The 24,795-nt window shown below is 39.4% G+C and overlaps 2 protein-coding genes across 8 annotated transcripts in view; one reads left to right on the top strand and one right to left on the bottom strand.

Moving 5' to 3' along the window:
- The window catches only part of celf5a (cugbp, Elav-like family member 5a), a 249,745-nt gene extending 225,411 nt beyond the window's left edge, over nucleotides 1-24,334 (top strand). For 5 of the 7 annotated variants that reach the window (XM_086088752.1, XM_086088748.1, XM_086088750.1 and 2 more), the window contains exons 8-12: nucleotides 14,429-14,638; nucleotides 15,955-16,050; nucleotides 17,675-17,818; nucleotides 20,795-20,973; nucleotides 21,931-24,334. In XM_086088752.1, coding sequence (XP_085944878.1) covers nucleotides 14,429-14,638; nucleotides 15,955-16,050; nucleotides 17,675-17,818; nucleotides 20,795-20,922 — 578 coding nt within the window. In that variant the 3' untranslated portion in view covers nucleotides 20,923-20,973; nucleotides 21,931-24,334. The remainder of the gene's footprint in view (nucleotides 1-14,428; nucleotides 14,639-15,954; nucleotides 16,051-17,674; nucleotides 17,819-20,794; nucleotides 20,974-21,930) is intronic. The other 2 variants (XM_086088754.1, XM_086088749.1) reach the window with 1 other exon arrangement.
- Nucleotides 814-4,990, bottom strand: LOC147165973 (uncharacterized). The gene is made up of 7 exons (XM_086088755.1): nucleotides 4,561-4,990; nucleotides 4,017-4,148; nucleotides 3,635-3,690; nucleotides 3,189-3,293; nucleotides 2,959-3,051; nucleotides 2,600-2,701; nucleotides 814-1,688 (listed from the first exon to the last, which is right to left on the bottom strand). The coding sequence occupies exons 1-7, from the start codon at nucleotides 4,685-4,687 to the stop codon at nucleotides 1,311-1,313; spliced, it is 993 nt and encodes a 330-aa protein (XP_085944881.1). The 5' UTR covers nucleotides 4,688-4,990; the 3' UTR covers nucleotides 814-1,310.
- Nucleotides 24,335-24,795: the final 461 nt, after the last annotated feature.

Below are 24,795 nucleotides of genomic sequence, written 5' to 3'. Positions count from 1 at the left end.
AAAATATATAAAACAACAAACACAACATGACGTCATCAGCTACATATTTACACATGCATGTTCGAAAAGGAGTAGGAAGAAGTATAAACGTATCAGGTCCTACCATTTTAACATCCGTTACACAATCAATAGTAGGTATGTATAGTAAACAAAAAAATGCTAATATATAGCTAATGTATCTTAATTATTAATAACAAAGGTTATTATGGTAACATTAATAGTGAACACATTAAAGTGTACCTTATGCATATATTCGTATATACATATATATATATATAATACTAATAATACAATAAAAATAATAACAACCACCAATGTTACTTTTCATTGACATGCACTTTCCTCTTCCCTATACTTTTCAAAAATGTTGATTTTATATTTCTGTATATCTGTTTGGACGTTGTTGTAAATCAGTACTCAGCCTGTTCCAAATTTTCACTCCACTTACAAATGTACAAGAATAAGTTATGTATTCCCCTCAAACCATAACCTCCCTGTCTCACTGAAAACATATTTTCAATATTGGCCGGCAGTAAATTATGTCTAGCTTTATACACCAATTGTACAGTATTATATTCCACAAGATCAAAGAATTGTACAGGTTTAGATTGTAAAAACTGTGTATTGGTGTGGTGGAGATATCCTACATTATGGACTGCTCTTATAGCTCTTTTTTTTTTTTTTGCAACAGAAACAGAGGTTGTCTTGTGTTTCCCCAAACTTCTGAACAATAATTTAAATATGGTAATACTAGAGAGCAGGGACATTTTTTTTAAAAAAAAGGATCCACAATCAACCAGTGAGACGCTCAACTTAGTGTAACAAAAATGATTTATTCACAACATAATTTTTTTTTTTACCTTGGATATACTATTTTACAAAAAAGACTTCATTCAGAATCAAGGCCAAAAACAACAACCGAGACATTTCTCACTTGTAAAGTCATCGGATGAAACGTAGCAAGTAACACAACCAAAATACGAACCGCTGACCTTCCTTCTAAACATAAACAGCAGAAAACTATCACACAAGACGGTTGTTCGCCCCTACTTGGTCGTGCAAGCATTTGCTTTACAAACAATTCTCACAAGTGCTTCCAAATGAAGGAGAGAGAAGGGGGTTCCCTTTCTCTTGCCGTTTTCACAGTTCTGCTTTGGAAATGGTCCTCCAATCGGGAGAACCACTGTCCCTCAACCCCCCAAAAAACCCTAATCAACAAAAATAAACACACCTGCACGGACCTTAAAGCAGACATTGACACAAAAACATGAGAACTTATGAGCTCACTTTATAAGATGAGGCCTCTCACCTTATCTCGACACCCGACCCCACAGTCCTGACATATGAAGAAGACGGGAGATTGTTGTCACGTGCACTGAACAGCCAGTACTGGCCAGAAATTCCTGCAGCTCCTTCAATGTTGCCGTCGGCCTCTTGACGGCCTCCCTGACCAGTTCTCTTTTCGTCTTTTCATCGATTTTGGAGGGGCGTCCGGTTCTGGGCAACGGGACTGTTGTGCCATTTTTTCTCCACTTGACGATGACGCTCTTCACGGTGCTCCATGATATATTTAACGCCTTGGAAATTCTTTTGTACCCTTCTCCCGACTGATACCTTTCAACAATGAGATCCCGCTGATATTGAGGAAGCTCTCTGCTGTGGAAGCTCTCTCCGGACCGTGGCTTGTGCTGTAACAAAAATCGGACCTTTATTTGGGCAATGTTTCTGCGGGTACCAGCATATCTAATGTCATGCTTTTGAATGCAACTTAAAACTAATAATTAATGCCCATGTTGTACTGCATATATATATATATATATATATATATACATACACACACACACAATACGCATTATTTTAATCATAATTAATCGCGTGATTTCTAGTTAATAAACAATTAATCGCAAGTGAATCACACGTTATCAGTTCTAAATGTAATTTTCAACTTTTTCATACTCTTAGTTAACATAAGTGGCCAAATATGGTTACCAAATACAAATATGGTTGTATTTTTCAGTTCATCGATAGTCATTTCATAGTAATTCGTAGTTATTTTAAGTTCCAACGATATACTAAGCATTTAAAAGGCGTGTGAAACATTGAGGCATAGATTTGTGGTGAGGCATAGATTTGTGGTGAGGCAATGTTCTGCGACGAGATGGCATTAGTGTTTCATGTTGGACATGTGTGTACCCACAAATAGATTTTTTTTAAATCACATTTAGTTTTGCTAAATTGTGTTACAGTGACCCCTTTGTACAATGTCGTATGTAAAATAAAAGATGAACAGCAATGCTTTCACATCAGCTGTATTTAAATTGTTAATGCCTGTGCGCATCGTATTTAATGCGATTTAAGGTCTTAATTTCAGCACAATCCATTGAATGACTTTTAATATGTTTTAATGAAATCCTGTTGGGGTTAGTTAGTTGAACTTTAAATGGTGGCAAGGGCGTGTCATTCATCATTTTGACTTCCCCATTTAAAAGATTTCTCTTTTTCATTTTTTTTATATCACAAATAGTATTTTCGTTTTTTTTCAATGCATATGAAATGCCTTTTTCATTATTGCTGTCTATGTAATGAAATTGATAATTACCATTTGACACACAAAAGCCTCTTCAGTGTAAGAAAATGAATCTGCTGCCTGATGTTCTTCATCTAACATGTCCAGGGAAGGAGAACTCTGTTGCTCTGTGTTCTGAAACAAAGAAAATGCGTTACTTTGTCATTTGTAAATAGTTCATTCATAATTCATATTCATATTGGAAACATTTTGTGTTTTTTTCACCACGCTCAGTGAATACGAGTCTACATGACATTGTAGGCTTTTCTTGCCGTTCCAAAATAATTTCTAAGGTATTAAATATACTATGCATTAACGACAAATTGAAGAAAATCATCAAATGGGGGAAATTTGTCTCATTTGAACAGGGGTGTGCAGACAAAAGACATTACCATTTCACTTTCCAAATTCTCTTCATTGTAAGAAAACAATTCTGTTTCTTCATTTAACATTTCCCGGGAAAGACAAAGTGGCTGGTCAGTGTTCTACAACAAAGAAAAGTAAAGCATTTCATAATAATGATAACAGTTAATTGTCTACCCACACTACATTCCTTTCAGTATTTTTTTTTTTATGTTATTGTTGTCATTTTTTGTGATTGTGTAATCAAACACCTTCTTACAATTTCACACGCTGGTGATTCTTCTTTCGTGGAGGTAGATGAATCCATCCCATCACTGCCACTACCTTCTGGGATTGCAATCGCATTTTCTGTGTCAGGTCTGTCCTGTAAATATATATATATATATATATATATATATATATATATATATATATATATATATATATATATCATAAATTACCAAAAACAGAAATTCTCCATAAATCCACACATCAACTGCCTGGCTGGTGGTCTGCCTCTTTTTGCGGCACATCTTTATTGATGTTGTTATCCTAAATTACCCAGCTGTATTTCAAATTAGGTAAGGAAAAAAAATAATAATAATCTGGTCACCGGAGTGACATATTTAACGATAACACTGTTATTGGAAAATCTATAAAAAAAAATCACTGTTCAGATAAAAGAGAACTATCTTACTTAACCCTACTAAAAACATAAGCACTTACTTTATTTCCACATCCAGTGCCAGCGCTGGTTGTGGTTCCAGACTCATCTGCGAGACCTGTAAACACACAGATAAAAGATTTATCATTTCCACACAAGAGATTTATGGAATACAATTTTCCCACCCATAAAATATTGTCGTAGCATAAAAACTTTTCTCTTTTCTTCTTCACTTTAGATGTACACCAACCCGTGCTCATCTATCTATCACATCACCAGACACTTTGCACCTGTACTGTTGCTTCCCCATAATGTGTGAATTAAAGTCCGTGCACCATGTCTTCTTGAGCACTGAAGACGTCTTCAGTAGAGCAGCGCGAGTTACGGTTGACGTCACTGCTTAGAATTTCCAGCGTTTATTGTCAGTGTGACATGTCAGATCACCTTTAGCTAAGAGGCTGCCTGTATGTGATCCGCCACAGTGATGACCAGGCTCTTCTTCCTCTTCCTCAACTTCCCTTTTAATGTAAAGACACTCGGAGTCCTGCTGCTCAGGAAGAATTTTTTTTGAAGTGTCTGCAGGACACAAGAAAAAAAAAAACATGGTTAGGAAAAGTGAATTGTGACTTTGTTGTGCATCATTGTTGATACATGTTTTGTGTAATGTTTATAATGCACTTGAGCTGTTCAGTATTTGGATAGTGCCTGTTGTTGTTAAAATAAATGTAAATACAGTTATTTAATGTATGTTAGTGACGATTATCAAGACAAGTAGAGAACACACAAAGGTGGCAATGTATTTAAATAAAGGGTGGCAGAGCAAGATTCTCAGGATGCCTGGAAAATAACATGACACCAATCCAGACTGCAAAAATGGAGTAGGGAAATATCTTATTCCTGATTCTATGTGGACAGCATTGAAATTCTTCCAAGTTTCTACTCCGACTGATCTGGTACAAATATGAAATCAAAAGTGACACCAACCAACCTGCTCTGTGCTGCACAACTCGAGGCGCCTTAAAAACAGCGTCTAGCATTAGACGCTGTCCCTTGTTCTCCTCTTTTAAGCGACACAGCTCCTCTTCGTACTCCTCTTTCACGCTGATTGCACACATTGCCACACGAGAAGCACAACACCTACCTACAGCTGCGTTGATAACAAACGCGTCTCCGCTCCTCGTCCCCTAGCAAGCTAAGCTAAGCGAAGCTAACTTGTGACGCGTTAACGTGCAGCGACACTAACGCGAAGATTTAATAAATTGTGTTATATTTCAGTCATTTATTGATAAGACGTACTGCGTCGAGGATTCAACACGCACAGTACTAATTTGCAAATAATTATTTTGTGAAGCGCTGATCAAAACGTACACGGAAGTAGCGCTACAGCGGAAGTAATACGGGAACCCCACTTGGACAAACTACCGTCACGAAACGCGATTCGATTTAACGGCGATTAACTAACTAGGACGCTTTCTAATATTGAAAATTCTAATATTGAAAATATTTCTGTGCTATCGTGGTGACCCTGCAGTGTTTGAGTTAACTTGATTCCGTGTGTGTATTGTGAGGTGGTGGCAGATTCTTGAAGGGAGGAGACAGGCGTGTGTGTTTTTTCTTGTACAGTATTATATTTGTTTGGCACAATGGACAGTTTAGCCTTTGTGTGCCTTTTCATCATTATTATAATTATTATTATTGTATTGTGGTTTTTCTTTATAGTTCTGGTAGTACAGTACCTTTGACAACAACAACATCCATCAATAATAATAATAGTCTAATAATAGTTTCATCGCTTGTGTGTGAGAGTGAGTTGCATCAAGGCCAAAACAGCACCCGCTTTACTGGAAATCTAAACATATTCATCCACAGAGACCTCCAGAGAGATTGTAAATTTAGTGTGGTATACAAAGGTGTGGAAAGGGAGTGACTTTGAATTACTTAGCATCTGGTGCATCGCTTTTGCTTATTCAGCTTCTTTCTACTTGTGAGAGAGAACAAGAAGGGGGGAAAGAATGGCGGTGATTCTTCCTTCTACAAAAGCAAGAAGAGAAATAAATAATAGAGCATCCAAGTCTTTGTTGTGCTCCGCTCACCTACTTTGTCAACACTGCGGCAAGGAGTGATTTGTAAGACTTTGCTAACTTTTAACCAATCAGTGTCAGCCAGAAGTGCTATCACAAGCATCCAAATTCCTGAATCAAGCTTGCTTCACTTCATCAAATTATTTATTTTTCTTCTTTTTTTTTTTTTTTTTTTTTTTTGGTTGCAGTCTCTTAAATTGAAATTCTGTTCGCCTTTCTATGAGAAAGGCAGTTTGTCTTTTATCCGCCGTGTGCCGTGGTGGTCCTGCCTCATTTAATACAGCACAGTCAGTGAATTTGAATTTACAGAAGAGACACAATCAATGCAACACGACCCCAATTAACCTCTTTCTTTATCAAACATGGCTTCACCTGAAGCCCAGAGGGCTCAAATAAATATTATGTAAAACGTAATGGAAAAAGTTCACTGTACATAAAGGGAGATATGCTGCCTGTGTTTACATTTTACTGTGTACTCCTTATAAGTGTGAAAAGTGGAGATGCAAATCATCAAATCAATCATGTTGATCAAGTGTGTGACCTATCAGGAAGTGTGTTTAATAAAAGACTGAAATTATGATGGATTAATAACTCTTGGCAGGACTCAAGAAGTTACATTTTGTAGTTTATTGTAACCACTCACCGTCTTTTTCAATAGGTACATACTAATGGGTTTAATACATTAGATACACCAGCAATTATGCTCTGGAAAAGATAGAGGTTAATGCTGTCAGGGAGATATTTAACAGAGTTAGTGTGGCTGTCGTTTCTAGTGGTGTGAAACTGCATATGTTGCCCCTCTTATGCTGCTAAGTAATATCAGAGGTGTGTCTAATATTTCAATTACAACTAAAATAAAAAAGATATAGATTACATTTCGTTATTTTCCATAAGTAGCTGTAGCTAATGCTACAATGAGTATGTGGAATCAATTTACACCACAACCTCGTGGCATCTGTAAAGTGGAGAAAAAAATACCCAGGTTAGCTTAGCGCTAGCTAGCAGCAAGTCCGCAAGCAGATGGATGGTCCAAAAAGGATAAGCAGTTGGACAGACGGATGCTTGGAAGAACACACTGGGTTCTGTTTTCGCCACAATTCAAAATGGCGGTTAATACAATGCTAATAAAACTAACTCAAATTAAGCTTCTTTTTTTTAAAAAAAGCTGCTCTAAAAAGTAATTAACATTAAATAAATAAAAAACTAAGTAAAAAAGAATTAAAAACTAACTACAGTATAATGAAAAATAACTCTGGTCCACAGTGACAAGAAACAAACATTGCCACGCTGAAGGGGGCAGAAAGAAAGTTAGCGAGGAGTTGTCAAGAAAGATTTGAGCTGATTGAATCGATGTGGGACAAACAACATGTAAAAAATAAATGACAAAACAAAGACTTGTTGGAAAGCCTTGAGTTTCACAAATACACCAACATTTCTGGCCACTGTATTAAAAAATAAGTATAACCTCTGGCAGTGTCAAGCCCGTCCACACTGTATTGCGCCAAATTGGCACATTAAGTGTAGCGTTCATGCCCCCGAGCCTTTCAATGGTACCTTGACATAAAAGTTTGATTTTTTTCCCGTGTCTATGAAGCTTGTAATTTATTTTTGTTAGTGTTGTATAAATTAACTGATATGTGCAAATGTACTTGTTTATCAAATTAATTTTTTCCCCATTGAAATTAACCCAGAAAACACTTCTTCTTCTTTTTTTTACATTGTTTAATTAAGAATTACATTATGACAGATGTTAATGTATTAATTAAAAAAAAACACACACAACAGAGAATGAAAATAAATAAACTGCTTTAATAAAGTGCAATTACTTCATGATTGGTTACGAGCTTAAGCATCTTTTATTTCTTCTACGTCTACGATCTTATCTTCTTTGTATTTTCCGGCAGTCTGGATGCCCTGTTGTACAGTGCTGCCCCTCACAGGTTAGACTTAGTACTGCGACAGCTGTCGTTAAACGTGTGTATAACTGTAAAAATCAGTTACGATGTTATAAATCGCAACGTGACTTGATTGAGCTCTGACATTGGATGACATTAGAATGTGCATGTATTTGCAGCGCAATGAGGAGAGATTGTGACAAAGTGAGCGTGAATCTGATGTGCATCAAGCTGCACTATTTATCTCCCTTCAAGACGCGTGTGTGTGTGTGTGTGTGTGTGTGTGTGTGTGTGTGTGTGTGTGTGTGTGTGTGTGTGTGTGTGTGTGTGTGTGTGTGTGTGTGTGTGTGTGTGTGTGTGTGTGTGTGTGTGTGTGTGTGTGTGTGTGTGTGTGTGTGTGTGTGTGTGTGTGTGTGTGTGTGTGTGTGTGTGTGTGTGTGTGTGTGTGTGTGTACGCCACCGCCTACTGATTACCTTTTATCATTCAGCATAGTGTACCATTAATCCTTCCCAGAAAGCCGGGCTTTTGTGCGAGATTTCAAGGACCAGCATAAATATGAAATGTTTTATTTCCTTCTTCGTTCATTAATACGAGTCGTGCTGCCTCGGGAGCGACTACATTATATTTTTTTTATTTACCGCACTTGTGGCTATGACTTATTCAGACTCCGATGAAGAAATGCGTAGCGTGACTTGCAAGGGCATGCGTATGAAGTCGGCTAAGGTATACGTGGCAATACTGAGAGACTGGAAGATGTCAGTCACAAGTCGGAGGAATAATTCAGTGCCACGTGGCAGCGGTGGCAGCTTGTTTTCATTGCAGGCCACACTGCAGTTATGGGAACTGTCAGGTGATCATGGTGGAACCGCATGCATGTATAATTACAAGGAAAGTAACACTATGGCAAAAACACCAGTTACGTCCAAAGCCGGTACAGTAAGAAAACAGAATACAAAACAAAATGCTTTTTTTTTTATGTAAGCAGGAAATATAAAAGCTTAAATCTTTTTTTTAAGGAAGTGCCATTTCAATCGTTCTTCTTGTTTTTAGGAAAGTAACAATGCATCCCAGTGTAACAGTAACAGTTGGAATGTTGTGAATTATCTTGTGATTAAAAACTAGGGATGTTCGATACAATTTTTTCTCCAGTATTGATACCAAGTACCGATGCCACTAGTACTTTGCAAAAATCCCCCATCCCCATTAAAAAAAATAATAATTTAAAGAAGATCCTATATATCCCAATATAGCATTTACCTAAAAAAAAAAAATGCTTGAAATTACTGGCAATTTTCAAATTTTCTAATTTCTAGTTCCAAAACGGCCACAAGAGGGCGACCAATGCTAGTATCAGCCATAAATATCCATAAACACTAGATGTATTACGGCCACTGATCTGAATGTATGACTTGATGTTTAAAAAAATAAAAGGACTGCAGTTTTGGCGTCAGCATGCTAATTTTAGTATTACACAACAACAAAAAATTCAAATTGTTCCCCAGTGTAATCAGCCATTTTATGACATGATTACCCCTGCATGTAATTATTACTATTTTTATTCCTAATTTTCAACATTAATCCAGGAAAAAATCGAGGCAAGCTTTTGCAGGCCACAAATTTGGGTGCAGGGCTGGTGAACGAACACCTGTGCCAAATCGGAATCTATTTTTTAGGACGCCTCTGCTTTGGCTTAAGTCAAATTTATGCATTAAGTCGCAGCAAGGTAGAGTGACTATCTACAAATGGCGAATAGCGCTCGCTCGCATTAACATAAAGCTCAGATCATCGTTTAATGGAGCCCCAGCTTGACATGTGACATTGGTCTGATCGAAACGATCCGTGTAACCTTTGTGGAAAAAAAACAAAAAAAAACGAGTATATGAGTACAATTGTGAGTCCGCAGACACTCGGAGGTTAAGGGCGTTACCCGGGGAAACAACGAGGCGGCCGTTTGATCAACAGATGCCACGCATTCGAGCTCGACGATGCACGAGCCGTTTGCCAGATGGTTGCGTTGATTAGCGCGCATATCCTCACAATGACGCATGAGGATGTTTTGGGAAAATAACGTCAGCCGCAGGAGAGCGAGCGGCAGGCGCGAGCTGTGAAAGGAAGCTTTTGTTAGCAAGTGAGAAGTAGGTAATCATCTCATGTGACCGAAATGGCAATTGTCTTAAGACTTAGTGAAGCAGCATGTGGCTCATTATGCCAGGTTATTTTAAACACACGAGGAACTGTAAACAGTTGTGATAGGAACGGGAAATCTTTTATACTGCATTCCGCACGTTTGCCCTGGACAATTTCTCCTCTGTAATCAGAAAGCACATCACACTGGTCATTAATGTATCTGTACCTTCATCTGAATCTTCACAAAATGTGACTGCCCAAAAAAAAACACACAATTGAGCAAAAAAACGCTCTAAAAAATATTCTAACGAAATATGTGTCATAGAGAGAAAGTCGCATCAAAGCGGGCAACGCTGATAGCTATCAGTATTCAAATACAAATAGTTCTCTTGGTGTCAGCTTGTGTAAGAAAGCTACTTTATTATTCATTTTCCCTTTGGTTGGGAAAAAAAAATGCATCACAATTTAAATCAGTTTGATGAAAGCATCTGTTTTGAGTGCTTATTACTTGCTCCAGTCCTCGTGGCTGTAATGACTCTCAGGCTCCCCCTTCCTGCTTGATTTGAATGTATAATTAGCATAATAAATACTTCTGTCGCACGCCCAGGCTCCTTTTTTTGCCAGGCAATCACGGCAAAAAGCGGATCAAGAGTTTTTCATCTTGCCAGAATGTGGATGTAAATTTGCTTATATAAAATCAACTGCGGTGAAAACTGCCTTTGATGCAAACTTGAAATGTTTTCTTTAAAAAAAAAAAAAATCTTGGTTGTGAATGAGAGCTACTTCTTGGGTACTGACAGTGGAGGTCAGGTCTTTTTTATTACATTTTTTAATTTTTAATTAACCCCCCAAAAAATAAACATTGATCTACTTTCTCTGTATGTTTTTCACACAAAAAAATGGGGGAATTGTGGGAAAAAATCCCCAGGAAAAAAAACGGGAAAAAATGCAAAATGTGAAAAATATTGAGGGAAAGGGGGATCCATAAGCATGCAAATCCATGGGTACCAAACTGCAAATATACAGGGGTCCACTGTAGTTTAAGTTGTAATATTACCAATCGCCACTAGATGGCAGATATGTCTTAGTGGCACTTACACTGGGTCTTATACTGCTTGAAACTAAGACATGAGTAGGCCTCATAATGATTTTTTATTTTATTTTTGGAATGCTATGCAGGACAAACTAAATTAAATAAAAATGTTGACTGTTTTGATTTTTGTGGATTTTTTTTTTACAAAATGAGTTCTTGCACTTAACTCATTCACTCCCAGCCATTTTCACTGAAGCAAACCCCTTCGCTCCTGGCTGTTTGACTGAATTTTGACTGGTTTTGCCAGGCCCACAGAATATTCTGTTCTATTGCTATAAAAACACATGGTACCTACCAAAAGAAAGATTATTATTATTATAGAGAATTTTCCGTTTTACAGCAATTAGCATTGGAATATAGCTAAGTTTCATCATTATTGACAATTCTGTTTAAAACTGTGGGGAAATTAGCTTTGTTGCAACACGGCCCTGGTTGATCTCTTATACTCTGCTGCAACCTGCTGGCCGTTTTTGTAATAACTACCATTGCTTCAAGCGTCCCTCATCCCTACTTTTGCCATTCTAACGTTATGCTGTTTCCAATGTGATAACGCCAGCGGAACATCCCCTGTTTGTCATGAACCCCCTTTTGCGGCCACATGTCACGCCCTGGCACTTACGTAATTGCGCCTTAAAAGGCCCACATGACCACCCCCAAGTACGTTACCTCCACCGCAGCATAACAAGAGGCGCGAAGCCCCTCTGAAAACTGAACATACCCGATGATGGAGAGGCTGCATTACGAGATGCTGGGGTTGGAGTGCGTGTGGCCTTTCCGTGTCGGGGGCGGCGGTCTCCAGGGTCTTGGCGGGAGAACGGACAGAAGCGGCAGACTAATTGATCACAGTAGGAAGCTAGCAATTGTAAGGAGGTTTCAGAGTCAACACAGTTATAAACCTGCTTATGAATTGTTCACGATATTGTCGTAACCTGACTTTAAGTATGCAACTCTGCCGCGTTCCAACTTGGAAAGTCGCCACCATAGGAACATAACTCCCTTGTAAATGGAGGACCCCCTGCAAATGACCATATATGGTTCTCTGGGGTATATGCTAAGAATTATGCAAATAGAACTTGCTTGTAAGCAAGGAAAAGCAATTCCACATGGATATGTAGATGCTGTTCTTCACCGGTGGCGATGTACAGCATATTTACCATCCCATTAGCATAAACCTCAGCGTGTGTGAAACGAATGTCATTGTTTACCCGATGTGGACCACCTCTCATATGAGGCCCTCTGCCAAGGCACCATAGCTCGCTTCTACGGGAAGACGGAGGTGGGCATGAGGGGGGCCGGAGTCCTGCGGGTTTTGCACGTTGCCCTTCTCCAACACAGCTGATATATGATCAGCTCATCAGCCAGCTCTGCATAAGCCTGATAGCGGCCCCCCGAGGACCGAGATTGCCCACCTCTGCCGCGACGACCTGCACAACCCCCCCTTTATTCCCGACCAATCAGAGCTCAGGCTTCCAGATTGAGAGGTTGTTCTCAGGGGAGCTGTACTTCAGCGAGCGCGGATGCTTCACCACGGAGACGGCCCTTTTTGGAGAGGCCATCACGCCGCGAGGTTCTGCTCAAAATGGGTACTTTGGCATTCCCGGCATAATTGGAAACACTTTGCGAAGGAGGGCCCTTTTAAAATGCATTGCATGAGAGGGAGGGGCCGGCGAGCAAGCAATTTGGATTCCTCTCATGAACCATCCTGCCGCCGCCTCTCAGGCGTGCGCCATATATGTTATGACCGGCACATTTGTCAAACTGCCAACTGTTGTTATGTGTCTTTTTTTTTTTCTCTCTCTCTCTGAGTAAAGCGACATCTTTTTGTTTTCGCAACCTGCTTCACCTCTAATCGTTTCCATCAAGTTTCGGTTTTCCCCCCCTTCGGAAGTTGCGTAGTAGTTTCATCATGTCGAGCAGCGGGGGCTCGCGCAAACACGGCGGACAGCCTCATTTTTCACAGGTTCACTTCCTCAGCGATCTTGCCTGATGTGTCATGACAAATAGCGGATATATGTGACAAGCGCGTTGTCGCACCCGTGTCCTTGCATTAGCTAGGAAATGTGCATGCCTGTGCAAGCCTCTCTGCACAATGCTGACTGTGTGTGTGTGTGTGTGTGTGTCAGTTGAATGAACACGCTACTAATAAAATACTATCATTTTACATTTAGAATGTCATGCATGGGGCTTAACACGCCTTTCAAGGTACAGTCGACCAAAGGTTGACACCTCAGGACAGGTAGATAAAGAGTTTTCAGTCAACCCTCACATTTCTCGGGGCTAGATAATGTTGGGCAAATTACTTTTTTATTTTTATTTTTTTTACAAAAATGTTATATGCAGCCTCACTGGTCCAAACATGGTATTCTGTTAATATTGTGTTAGTGAAATATGAGTTAAGCAGCAAAATCCAGCCGTTTTTATCCATCACAGGGGGCGGCCATTTTGTCACTGAAGATGACATCATGTTGCTCAGGTCTCAAGTAACAGTAAATCACAGCTCAGCTTCAGAAAACAAGTGAGCTGGGATTTAGTCATTGCCTACGCCCTGAGCAATGATGTCATCTTCAGTCGACAGCATGTGGCAAAAATGTCCGCCCCCTGTGATGGATAAAAACGGCTGGATTTTGCTGCTTAACTCTTATTCCATCAATGTAATCTTAATCAAAATGTCATGTTTAAACTAGTGAGGTCACAAAACGGAAACAGATGGAAATGTACTTTTTTTTGAAAGAAGATGAAAAAAGAGACTCTAATCTTTCTTTTGGTAGGTTCCATGTTTTTATAGCAATAGAACGCAATATTCTGTGGGCCTTGCAAAATAAATCAAAATTGGGAGCAAAGGGGGTTGCTTTAGTGAAAATGGCCAGGAGTAAATAAGTTACCATATTGCCAGTTGCCACATGCATAGAAATAAACATGTATTTTAAAAAACACATTTTTAAAATAAGTAATATTCGCACACTTTGCATTTAAAGCTACTGAACACAGACAATTTGTGGCCGGAAAGGTAAATTTTCTCTTCTTCACGTACACAACAAGCATATGACATCACATCCGCAGTCATGGGGCGGGAAATTCAGACCCGAATTCCGTCTGAAAACTATTAGCCAGAGGCTTGCAGGAGTTCCCATTATGAACAGCTAAGGTGTTAACCTACTAATAAAAAAAATGTTTCAGTCATAAATGGTCAAATAAAAATAATTGTAATGATATTTGTGGGCAACTTGTTACAAAGAGCAGCTTTCAATGCAAAACTGTGAGACTTAAATGTAAACATAAATGTAAAAAGAGGCAAAAGAAAATGTGGCTATTAGATGCAATTCTCTGTTTTTGTATATTATTGCACAGTAAACTGAGCTTTATCCAACTCCTAATGGTGCGTTCCAGAGTTTGTCACCTTTTTACTCGCTACTGCCACCTCTGGCCCAAAGCGGAACTGCAGCCTCTTTGTCAAACTCATGCCAGGCCAACTGTATTGAGCAGAACGGTGGCCAAGCAGTTTTCAAACTGCCCCACAGTTTTGATGTCGGGATTTGTGTTGTTGTTTCACATTCTATGTACATTGTACCTCAGTTGCTAAAAATGCACTCCTACCTTACCTCATACTTTTAAGTATGCTGTAGATTGATTCTAATTGGTGTAACATTCTTCCCCACCAGGTCTAAGTTCTCCACCCGCCAACATCACCACCTCCGTGCCCAGCATCGTCACGCCCATCGTCAACGGATTCACCGGCATCCCTCATCAGCCCAACGGACACCCCGCCGTGGAGACGCTCTACACCAACGGCCTGCCCCCTTACTCCACCCAGAGCCCCACCGCCGCCGACACCCTGCAGCAAGCCTTCACCGGAGTACAGCAATACACAGGTGCATGTTTGCGCTGCTGTAATTGACCATATTAGTGGTTTAAAACATGAATATGACCAGAGGTGGCAAATCCAGGTCCAGAAAGTCAAAATCCTGCCACAGTTTGACTTTAGCCCCTGATGTTAGCTAGGGTGCTAGCTAGCTAGCACAAAGGGCTAAAGCCAAACTGTGGCAGGGTTTTTACTTTCTGGACCTGGATTTGCCACCACTAAATTGTTTTTATATCATTTCTAACATCAGCCATAAAATATATTTTTTTTTAAATAACATCTATTAACTCAGTCTGAATGTACCTCCTTTCCAACATACAAAAAAACTCGCAGTCAAAATGTATCACATCAACAATACTTCCTTGAGACCAACTACTACTTTTCTTGGGCTCGAGTGCCATCTTGTGGCATCTGAGTGCGTTACAGAAAAAATACACAAAAATAAATGAAAAGCGTTTCCAGCAAATATATTAGGATAGATTCCACAAAATCAAAATTGGCAAATTTGTGAATAGGCTGATGTTCATTATATTTTGGTCCTGCCTGCCATGCCATATATAAAAGCTCAGACGACCTGTTATGACCCTCAGAGGCAAATTTAAGTATAGTCCTCCAAGGGCTTTATGTTAACTGAAATTGCCAATGATTGGAAAAAGGTTCCCCAAACACAGTGATCAGTCTTACCCGCAGAATTTGAAGAGAGAAAAAAATAGATTTAAAATTCTAATAGTCATAATTTACACTGATGATCAATTGCGCGCTGTAATATTGCGATATATTGCCAAATCGATTTTTTTGTAACACCCCTATTATAAAGCATAGCTGCGATGAGTTTGTGAGTTGTTGATAATAAAAAGTGAGAGTGTTTAGTTTTGTTGTGAACCACAAAAAACATGGTGTGATTGTCATGGAAGAAGCCGATTGCTCGAAAGAGAGCAATTAAATGAGTGATAGAATGGGACTGTTTTGAGAGGCTGTTGAAAATGATTCATCACACTATTGACTCACTTAGCTTTTCTAGCCATAGGTTACATAACTATTATTGGGTATTACTGTAAAACTAAACTATATCGTTGCCGCTATGTGAAAAACACTTATATCCATTGTTGTCTCTTTTTAAAAATATATATATATATATTTTTTTTTTTTTTACATTTTTGGGATGTCTGCATTCCGTTTCATCCCCAAAACATAAAAATGTAAAAATAAATAAATAATAAAAAAATTTTTTTTTTTAAAAGAGCCAAAAATGGACATAAGCAGCATAAGCTACATTGTATTCATTTGTACCGCTTTCCACACCGCACCTCTCCCCTCCTCTCGCAGCGATCTACCCGGCCGCCACGCTGACTCCCATCGGCCAGACGCTGCCCCAAGCGCCGCAGGTCATCCAGCAGCAGCAGCAGCAGAGAGAAGGTGAGGGTGAGAAAACATTATTACTTTTTTTTTTTACACATCTTGCACGAGATTTATAAACCACGACGAGCATGAGAGAGCAATATTGCTTCGGCACTGTACACATCTCATTCGCACATATATATTACGAGAGAGGAATATTACCCTCTCATTCTCTCTGTGTGTAATAGATAAATAAAGTGGCCACATGCAGTATAGCGTTCACAGCTCATCTCGGGAAATGGCTACAGTGCATCGAAAAGATGAGGGTGATAAAACAGTGGTAATGTTCTTACACTGTGTGGTTTGAAAGAACATATAACGACACATATAGACATTGCTATTTCTGCAATAATTAGGAAAAAAAAATCATGCTTGGGATTGGGAATTGTGGCAATATAATATGTAGTGACAAAGTAACTCAATGCTATAAAGATAATCATTATTTCCACAGTAGTAATGATGTCACATGAACAGTCCGCCTCCATGTGAATAATCAGTGATTAGTTAAAGCAAGAACCTTATTGGGTTATGATTTGAATAACCTCAAGCTGGTCATGGTATCTGAGGTCAAGTACATTTATCATTATTTTCATGTTTGCTTCTGTCAACGGACTATTGATTTTGAAGACACTATTGATTTTTGAGTGATTCTGTGGTTTCTCATATGTCATGATGAAGGAAAATGAGGTTAAACATCTTACAGTGACATCTGCAGCATTTTAATCATCTTCAAACTTTCATTGTGGTGCCGGTTTAATTTGTTTGCGCGACCATTCAAATGGTGTCAAATCATCCTCCCCTATTGAAATGAATGGAAATTGAATTAATCCGTTCCAGTGCCTTAGGCCAGAAATCAAATCATATCATTACAATCGCTGAGATTATTGATTATTGATGTTATGGTATGTCAATGTGAGAAAACGATTGATTTTATCGCGCATGTGCGATACAGTCGTTACATTGCATAACCTATTAGTAACCATTTGCATTCATACATTTGATGTAGCACAGCAAGGATACGATTGTGCTTCATGTTTCATAAAACCTGCCTGATAAGAAATTATTAGTTTGACCATTTTCAAGCCTTTTGGGATGTGGTAAAGCCAGAGAGCTATTGATTTGAAATCATCATTTTTCTACCCCTTCCTTTTCAAACCAGTACGACACAGAATTGTTGACGATCTTATCCAGCATTTTTGTGTCATTGAAGCAATCCTATTGATTTTGGATGCAATTTGACACAAGGTATAGATAGATAGCTGAGGTCAAAGATAAAATCTTTGTCTTCCAACTCGTTGGGGTTATTGACGGGCGTCGGAGCAGGGACGCTATTGATTTTGATCCGCAATACCTGAGATATGTCGGGTCAAATGCCATAATTGCTCAGGTTTTATGGGAGGTGCTGTCGTTTGCAGTATCTTTTTCAACTAATTCCCTCTTTGCCAATCAGCATTACGCGGACGCTGCACTTCCATAGTTGTCCAATCTCTTTGAACAGAAGTAACACTAACGAGTTTCCACGTGCCAGTGATGTAGTGAGTCCTCCTCATGTCATCTTAATTAATAATTAATTCATGTCAGACTCCGCCTGAAAGAAAAAGAAGAAAATTCCCAGCAGTCAGTCAGTAAGTCTCGTGTCTTTCTCCAGGTCCGGAGGGATGTAACCTGTTCATCTACCATCTGCCACAAGAGTTTGGAGACAATGAACTCATGCAGATGTTTCTGCCCTTCGGCACCGTCATCTCGTCCAAGGTCTTCATGGACCGGGCGACCAACCAGAGCAAGTGTTTTGGTGAGTTCTTCCGTCTCAGTCGGGGATCTGTAACCTGCCGCTCTGTATCCACATGTGTCCATCTCCTGTGGCTCCCTGTGGATCCCCCCCAAAAGTAGATTTTTTTAAATTTACATATATCTACATTTGCATCAAATATTATTTAAACAAATTAATGATTTAGATTTTGTTTTAAATGAATAATTAAATGTTCAAATTATGTAATAATAATAGTATGTCTATATTTGTAAGTTATCAGAAAAGGAGAGGTCGAAGGTAGATGAAAAGGTTTTTAAAAATGACCTTAAAATGTCCAAAAATCAACCAAAAAATGACCATAAAATGACCATGAAATTCCCCAAATATGTCAGACAATTTAATTTAAAAAAGGCAGAAAATAAACTGTTCAAGTTCAGTTCAAAAACAAAATAAATCTCCCAAATGACCATAAAATGTACACACAATTGCCACACAAAAAAAACCCAGAACATTTATTTTTAAAAAGGCATTCAAAAAGTAACCAAAAAATGTCCAAAAACAAAAGAAATCCTAAAAATAAAAAATAAATACCATAAAATGTTAGAAAATTAAAATAAAAAAAAGGCAAAAAAATGTCAAACAATAGCTTAAAATGTCCCCCCAAAAAGAACGAGAGGCAGAAAATGACCATTACGTGTTCGTAACACTGCCAAAAATGTCAAAGAATGTATGAATATATGAAAAATAACTCTGAAAAAAAATGCTAAAAAAAATCCAAAATGGAAGACAAGAGGCAGAAGAAAAGAAATCTCACAGTATTGGATGCTGCATATTTTTTTGTTATGGTGCAGCTCTAATTAGCTCTTGGCCCCCAATAAACACTAACACACTGTTTTGTTCAAATGTTTTTCAGCTCCAGACATTTATTTTTGGACATTTATTTGGCCTAAAATGGCTCTTTTGAACAATAAAGGTTGCTAAACCCTGGTTTAGAAGTTCAGCAACAAGGGCAGGGAGCGTTTTTTTCCTGTAAGATCCCAGGGGTCCTAAATTGAAAATCAATTAAAAAATCAATTAATTTGTTTTGTAATTAATCCGCTATTAATCACATTTCCACTGGTACAAGCTGTGTTTTTCAATTGAATCGACAACTATACCTCGCATTAAAAAATGTCCCCAATAATGTTTATGTAAATGTGGCACAGAAGGCGCCGAAACAAAAATGGTGACAGATTATGATGATGTGGACTGACGTGAAAAAAAACAAAAACATCCTGACCCCAACTGACCTCCATTTACATCTTGATGACTGTTGTGTTTTGGCATAGGCAGTGCGCACATTGCCTTGGCTCAATACATATACAGTCCTGTACGATTGCAGTATAGGCGCATCCACCAGCCATGATGTCATCAATGAAGATCCATATCCATGTTTCCATGGTACCGCGTGACCCCAACACACCGCCGCTGCTGCATCAGCATCACCGTTCGTTCACCCCAATATCTGTCAATACTCTCACTACCGAGGCTGATTCACGCACACGCCGCACCCCCCCTGCCTCGTTTAGCTCCGTCAGCCTACACGGAGCAACCTGCCCCCCCCCCCGCGGCTTATACAAACTTTAAGGAGCCACGCTGGGTCTGTGTGTGCGTGCGAGACGGGGAGGGGAGAATACAAAGGGCAAAGGACAATTATAGATCAGCATTTGTTTTCACTTCAGGGCCCGAATTGATCGGCAATCTCGCCTCCCCAGGGGGACTTAATAACATATAAATTCATGAAAGAAGACCTATTTGCAGTATTGACGTTTACACTATGCATTTACAACATAATGTTACGCCCGGGGAAGGAGCGGGAACGCCGGTGTAATTAATCTGGAAAGGGCGGAGGGAGGGAACGAACCTGGATTGGACAGGAGTCGCTTTTACACAGCATTCCGTGTGAAAGTGGGGGGTTATGGGGGTCTGTCAATTTGGTCACTGATGTACAGTGTGATTGTTAGTTCTGTGTGAAACAAAAGCAGAACTTTAGTACTTGACACTCACTGGAAGGAGAGACGAGAACATGCCGATAAAATCTCCAATCCCGTTTTTGCTCTCGAGCACGAATCGCTTCCCTCCTCCTCCTCGGTGTAGCCTCGCCACCCAGCCTTCGCACTAATGGGCCGAGCGAGAGCCGAGTACGGCGGGCAGGCACGTCTCCCAGGTGGCCAGGGGGGGGGGGGACGAGGAGAATCTCCTGCTGTTTTTCACGGGTCACCAAGTGCTCCTAATGACACCCAAGACGCGGGGGAGCGCATCAAGCGGAGACACACTCTGCTGCAGTTTCTGGTCACTGACTTCTCAAGGCTTTATTTTTACACATGATGGAAACGGGATGTTCAGTATAGGAGGGGGGGGGGGGGGGTCACAGGTAGTGTCATGTAGTATGGAAACGGATTCACCAATATTAGGTAGGCTACACCCACTCAAGCTAACAATGTAGTCACTGCTTCAAAATAAAAAGTACAGTTAATAAAAAATAATTCATCTTAATTAGATTTTTTTAAATGAAAGTAAAAATAATTACAAATTTTAAAAAAAAAATACATCATCATCATCATCGGCACGGTGGCTGACTGGTTAGCACGTCCGCCTCCCAGTGCAAAGGTTGTGAGATCAAGTCCGGGCTTCGACCTTCCTAGGTGGAGTTTGCATGTTCTCCCCGTGCCTGCGTGGGTTTTTTCCAGGTACTCCGGTTTCCTCCCACATTCCAAAAACATGCATGGCAGGTGAATTGGACACTCCAAATTGTCCATAGGTGTGATTGTGAGTATGGTTTTTCGTCTCTGTGTGCCCTGCGATTGGCTGGCAACCAGTACAGGGTGTACCCCGCCTACTGCCCGAAGCCAGCTGGGATAGGCTCCAGCAACCCCCGCGACCCTTGTGAGGACAAGCGGTACAGAAAATGGATGGATGGATGGATCATCATCATTCATCATATTTAACCACTTTTTTTTTTTTTTTTTTTTGGGACAGGCTTTGTGAGTTTCGACAACCCCGCCAACGCGCAGGCAGCTATCCAAGCCATGAACGGCTTTCAGATTGGCATGAAGAGGTTGAAAGTCCAGCTAAAGAGACCGAAGGATGCCAGCCGCCCTTACTGACACAGCCTCTCTTTAGTATTCACCGCAGCAGCAGCAGCAGCAGCAGCACAGGTACGTTGTTGTTGTTGTAGTCTGTTCAGAATAAACCAATCACATTCATACTCAAGTTACATGGGAGTTAGCACATATCTGCCACCGTTTAAAATGCCTCTGATTAACCCGAAATCAATTTCAGCTGTTCTAAGCTGGCTCTTCATCACATTTTTCTTTTTATTTTGCTTTTATTTTGCTTCCTAGCAGAAGCTTGAAGGTTTGTACTTACACTGAGTGATATTTAGAACTGTTCATAATTCGCTCCAGTTTGACTAAGGCCCGAGTTCCAGCTGAAGAAAAACAATTCTAAAGCATAATGCTGCCACCGCTGTTCTTCACTTTAAGTATTAAAGTGTTTTTTTATTATTATTATTTTATTATTTTGGTGATGAGCAGTGTTTTTATTTTTTGTTTTTTATATATGGCCAAAAAATGTCAACCTCTGGTAAATCGAACCTAAAAAAAAAAATCTCCCCCAAAATGTTATTTTAGTTTGTGCAGGTTACGGTAACATTTATGGTGGAATATGTTATGTAATGTTTTGTTTTTGTCTTATTTTTTTTCATGTCATAACATCTGACATTTAAACAGGGGTGTGTAGACTTTTCACATCCACTGTAAATAGATAGAATTGGGTAATGCTGTCCAAAGCAATGTGCAGGTGTGCCTAATGTTGTGACCAATGAGTGCATCTGCAGCCCTACTTATTCTAAATATGACTGCCAATGTTTAATACGTTTAGGTGCAGATTTTTCCTCATTTTTTATTTTTTTTTGCATGCCTGCAGAGCAGCCAGCCGGCATGTTAATTATGAGACATTCTGCCAGCGTGATGATTGACAAAGATCAATTGGTATGCCAGCTTGGGTTAGCCCTCTGCAGACCATTACGCTGATGTAATAAGGCCATATTAAAGCCTTCAAAGCTGAAGAAGTTGACGGGGACATCCAATCTGAATACTCTGCTCTACTTTCAGGTTTTAGACGACACGTGAAGATATTTCGGAGGGGCTTATCTCTTCTTTTTTTTCCTCGGAAAGCAACATATGTTTTTAAAAAAAATGACCACGTAAGGATTTTTTTGGGGGGAAGACATATCAGCATTTACTTATGAAGAACGTAAGTTGCGTCAGAACGAGACGAGGAGGCGCGTCGTCGGGGGACGCTAACAGATGGCACAGTGCAAGAAAAGGAAAGGAAAGGAAGAAAAAAGTGGAAAAAATGAAGAAAGAAAAAAGACTTGATCAACAGAACTTTTTTTTTCTTGTTGAGACTTGAATTGTTAACGAAGCAACAAACTAACAAACAGGAAAAAGCAGCAACGACAAATAGATTTCTATATACAAATTCTATACACATATATATAAATGAGAGATGCGCTTGTGGCTTTTACTGCTCCTTGGACAAATGAGGGTTCACAAAAGGCCAAGACGGGAGGCGGAAAGGCCGACTTTCTTCTTCTCCCTCTTTTTCTCGTGTCGTCTCGCAGCAAGCGCAGCGCCACCAGCCCTGGAGGAGGTCACTGAGGTTTCCGTTAGCAACAGTACAACTGAGAATCTTTCACCCCAAAAGGGACCAAAGGACCAAACACATTTGTATTGTTCGGAAACAGTCATGCATAGTATTCCATTCATGAGACTACAATTACTACTAATGATATTAAGGAGAACACTAGCTTCAGGTTGAAAGAAAAGAAAAAAGAGGAATGGGTTTTTTGTAACTAATGGGTTTGAGAATATATAAAAAAACTAAAAAAACTTGAAAAAAAAAGTTATACTATTTTAGGGGTGTAGACTTTGTGGGTTAGATATTGTTACGGGCACAAGTTCCCCTTCATCATTCATTTCATCCCAGAGAATAGTATCATGAAAATGACATCACAGTTGAGCCGCCATATTGGCATTGAGGGAAAATCTACTGTTTTAGCATTTTTGGGGAGAATTTGTTCAAAATTGCAATTTATGACACCAAAAGCAGCTGCACAATTAATTGTATGGTAAATCAACTAAAGCAAACTTTACTTTGCAAACTTTACAAACTGTACCACTCAAAAAAAAAGTACTAGAGGTGTCCTGTACGAAGGCGTACATATAAAAGCCAGCACCTCGTCCAGACTATAGCTACGTTATGTGTATTTCTTGCTAGTTTCGGAATTTTTTTCTCAAAAATGTCAAAAGTTTTTACTCGCAAATTTGCGAGCTTGTTTCTCATAAATTTGTGAGTTTTTTTCTCGCAAATTTGCCACTTTATAATGTCGCAAACTTGCGAGTTTATTTCTCGTAAATTTTGAGGTTTTTTTCTAGCAAATTTGCCACTTTATAATGTCACAAATTTGCAAATTAATTTCTCGTAAATTTGTGAGTGTTTTCTAGCAAATTTGTCTCTTTATAATGTTGCAAATTTGCAAGTTTATTCCTCTTAAATTTTAGAGTTTTTTTCTCGAAAATTTGCCGCTTATATGTCACAAATTTGCATTTTTATTTCTCGTAAATTTTGAGTTTTTCCTTGCAAATATACGAGTTTATTTTTTCCGTAAATTTGTGAGTGGTTTCTCAAAATATTACCACCCCTCTAAAAAATATATATTATATGTGGCCCTAATACGCCGCAGGATTCCTGATTCAATATTGATCAGCCAAAAAGTGTGGCTAACAAAAAAATGCTAAATTAGCTCATGTTAATGATTGAGAAATTACAACATGACCACATAATTCCCACCATCAGTCAATCTTGGAACTAACTACACACAATTCTCTTAAATAATGCCATGAATGGTGCTTAGTCTATTGCGTCATTTTCATTCATGCTTCTTGGTCCACATTCCGCTATGTCACCTTTTAAATTCCCATGAGCTCAATCAGGAAACTGTGGTCTCTCTATTTGTTTTTTGTTTTGTTTTTTCATCCACGGAGGTTGAAAAAAATGCACAGATATGTACTTAAAAAAAAATATCGACTTCCAAATTTACAAGAACAATGTGGCGGCTACGCTTCAACTTCATCCATAGCACTTTTTTCCCTTCCATCCGTCCTTACGTTGCATCATTAAAGCCTTGATATTCCAGATTATCTGACCGTAAACCATTGTGCTAAAAGTGCCATCCGGCCGAGCCACACGTGCGGCGCAGTAAAACAGCACAGTGTCTGTAACGGCTTCATAAAATATACAAATGAGCCTGACAGCGGTTGTAAACATCGTCGCCAGCGTTGGCCAAGGCAGCGTCTGCACGGGTCGCGCCCTCTCCCGCTGCCAAGCCTCTCCAGCTGCTCGCAGCGGGGAGAGCGTCCTCCCCTGTCGCCTCGCCTCCGGGTGCCAGCATATCTCTCTCGCTTAATAGGAGCCATCAGTTCCCACGGCTGCATAATGAGGATGATGGTAATATTGATCAGATGGGGGGGGGGGGGGGGGGGGGATTGGGGAAATATGCGCCATCAATTATAAATTTGGCTTGATGGAGTTCACATTTCTCTCATGGTCGGCGGTTACAGTTGTCGTTTTGTCTTTCGTAGCATTATAGGTGCCTACAAATCGATATTCTGACACGCCAGTTGGTTTTGCAAGGAACTATTTGGAAAAGGGCAGGGAAAAGGTAGAAATTCTTGTCACTTGGCATAGATACAGCATATAGAAAAATGTCACGCCACACCACCAAACAAAAATGTCACAAAAATGCTCGTATCGATTTAGTCGCAAATTTGAAATCTGGGCATGTTTGTCTATTACTTACTTATGTATTTATTTATTTATTTATTTATGTATTTATTTGTTTGTTTGTTTATTTATTTTTACAGAAATATATTACAGTGGACCCTCGCCCATTCGTGGTTTGGCACCCACTAATA

The sequence above is a fragment of the Leptonotus elevatus genome, chromosome 11 (genome assembly GCF_054856555.1).
Source record: "Leptonotus elevatus isolate MCC_2025b chromosome 11, RoL_Lele_1.0, whole genome shotgun sequence".
In the NCBI taxonomy this organism is placed as follows: Eukaryota; Metazoa; Chordata; class Actinopteri; order Syngnathiformes; family Syngnathidae; genus Leptonotus; species Leptonotus elevatus.
The sequence above is the reverse complement of the archived record's forward strand: the minus strand, read 5'-3'. Positions and strand labels throughout refer to the sequence as shown.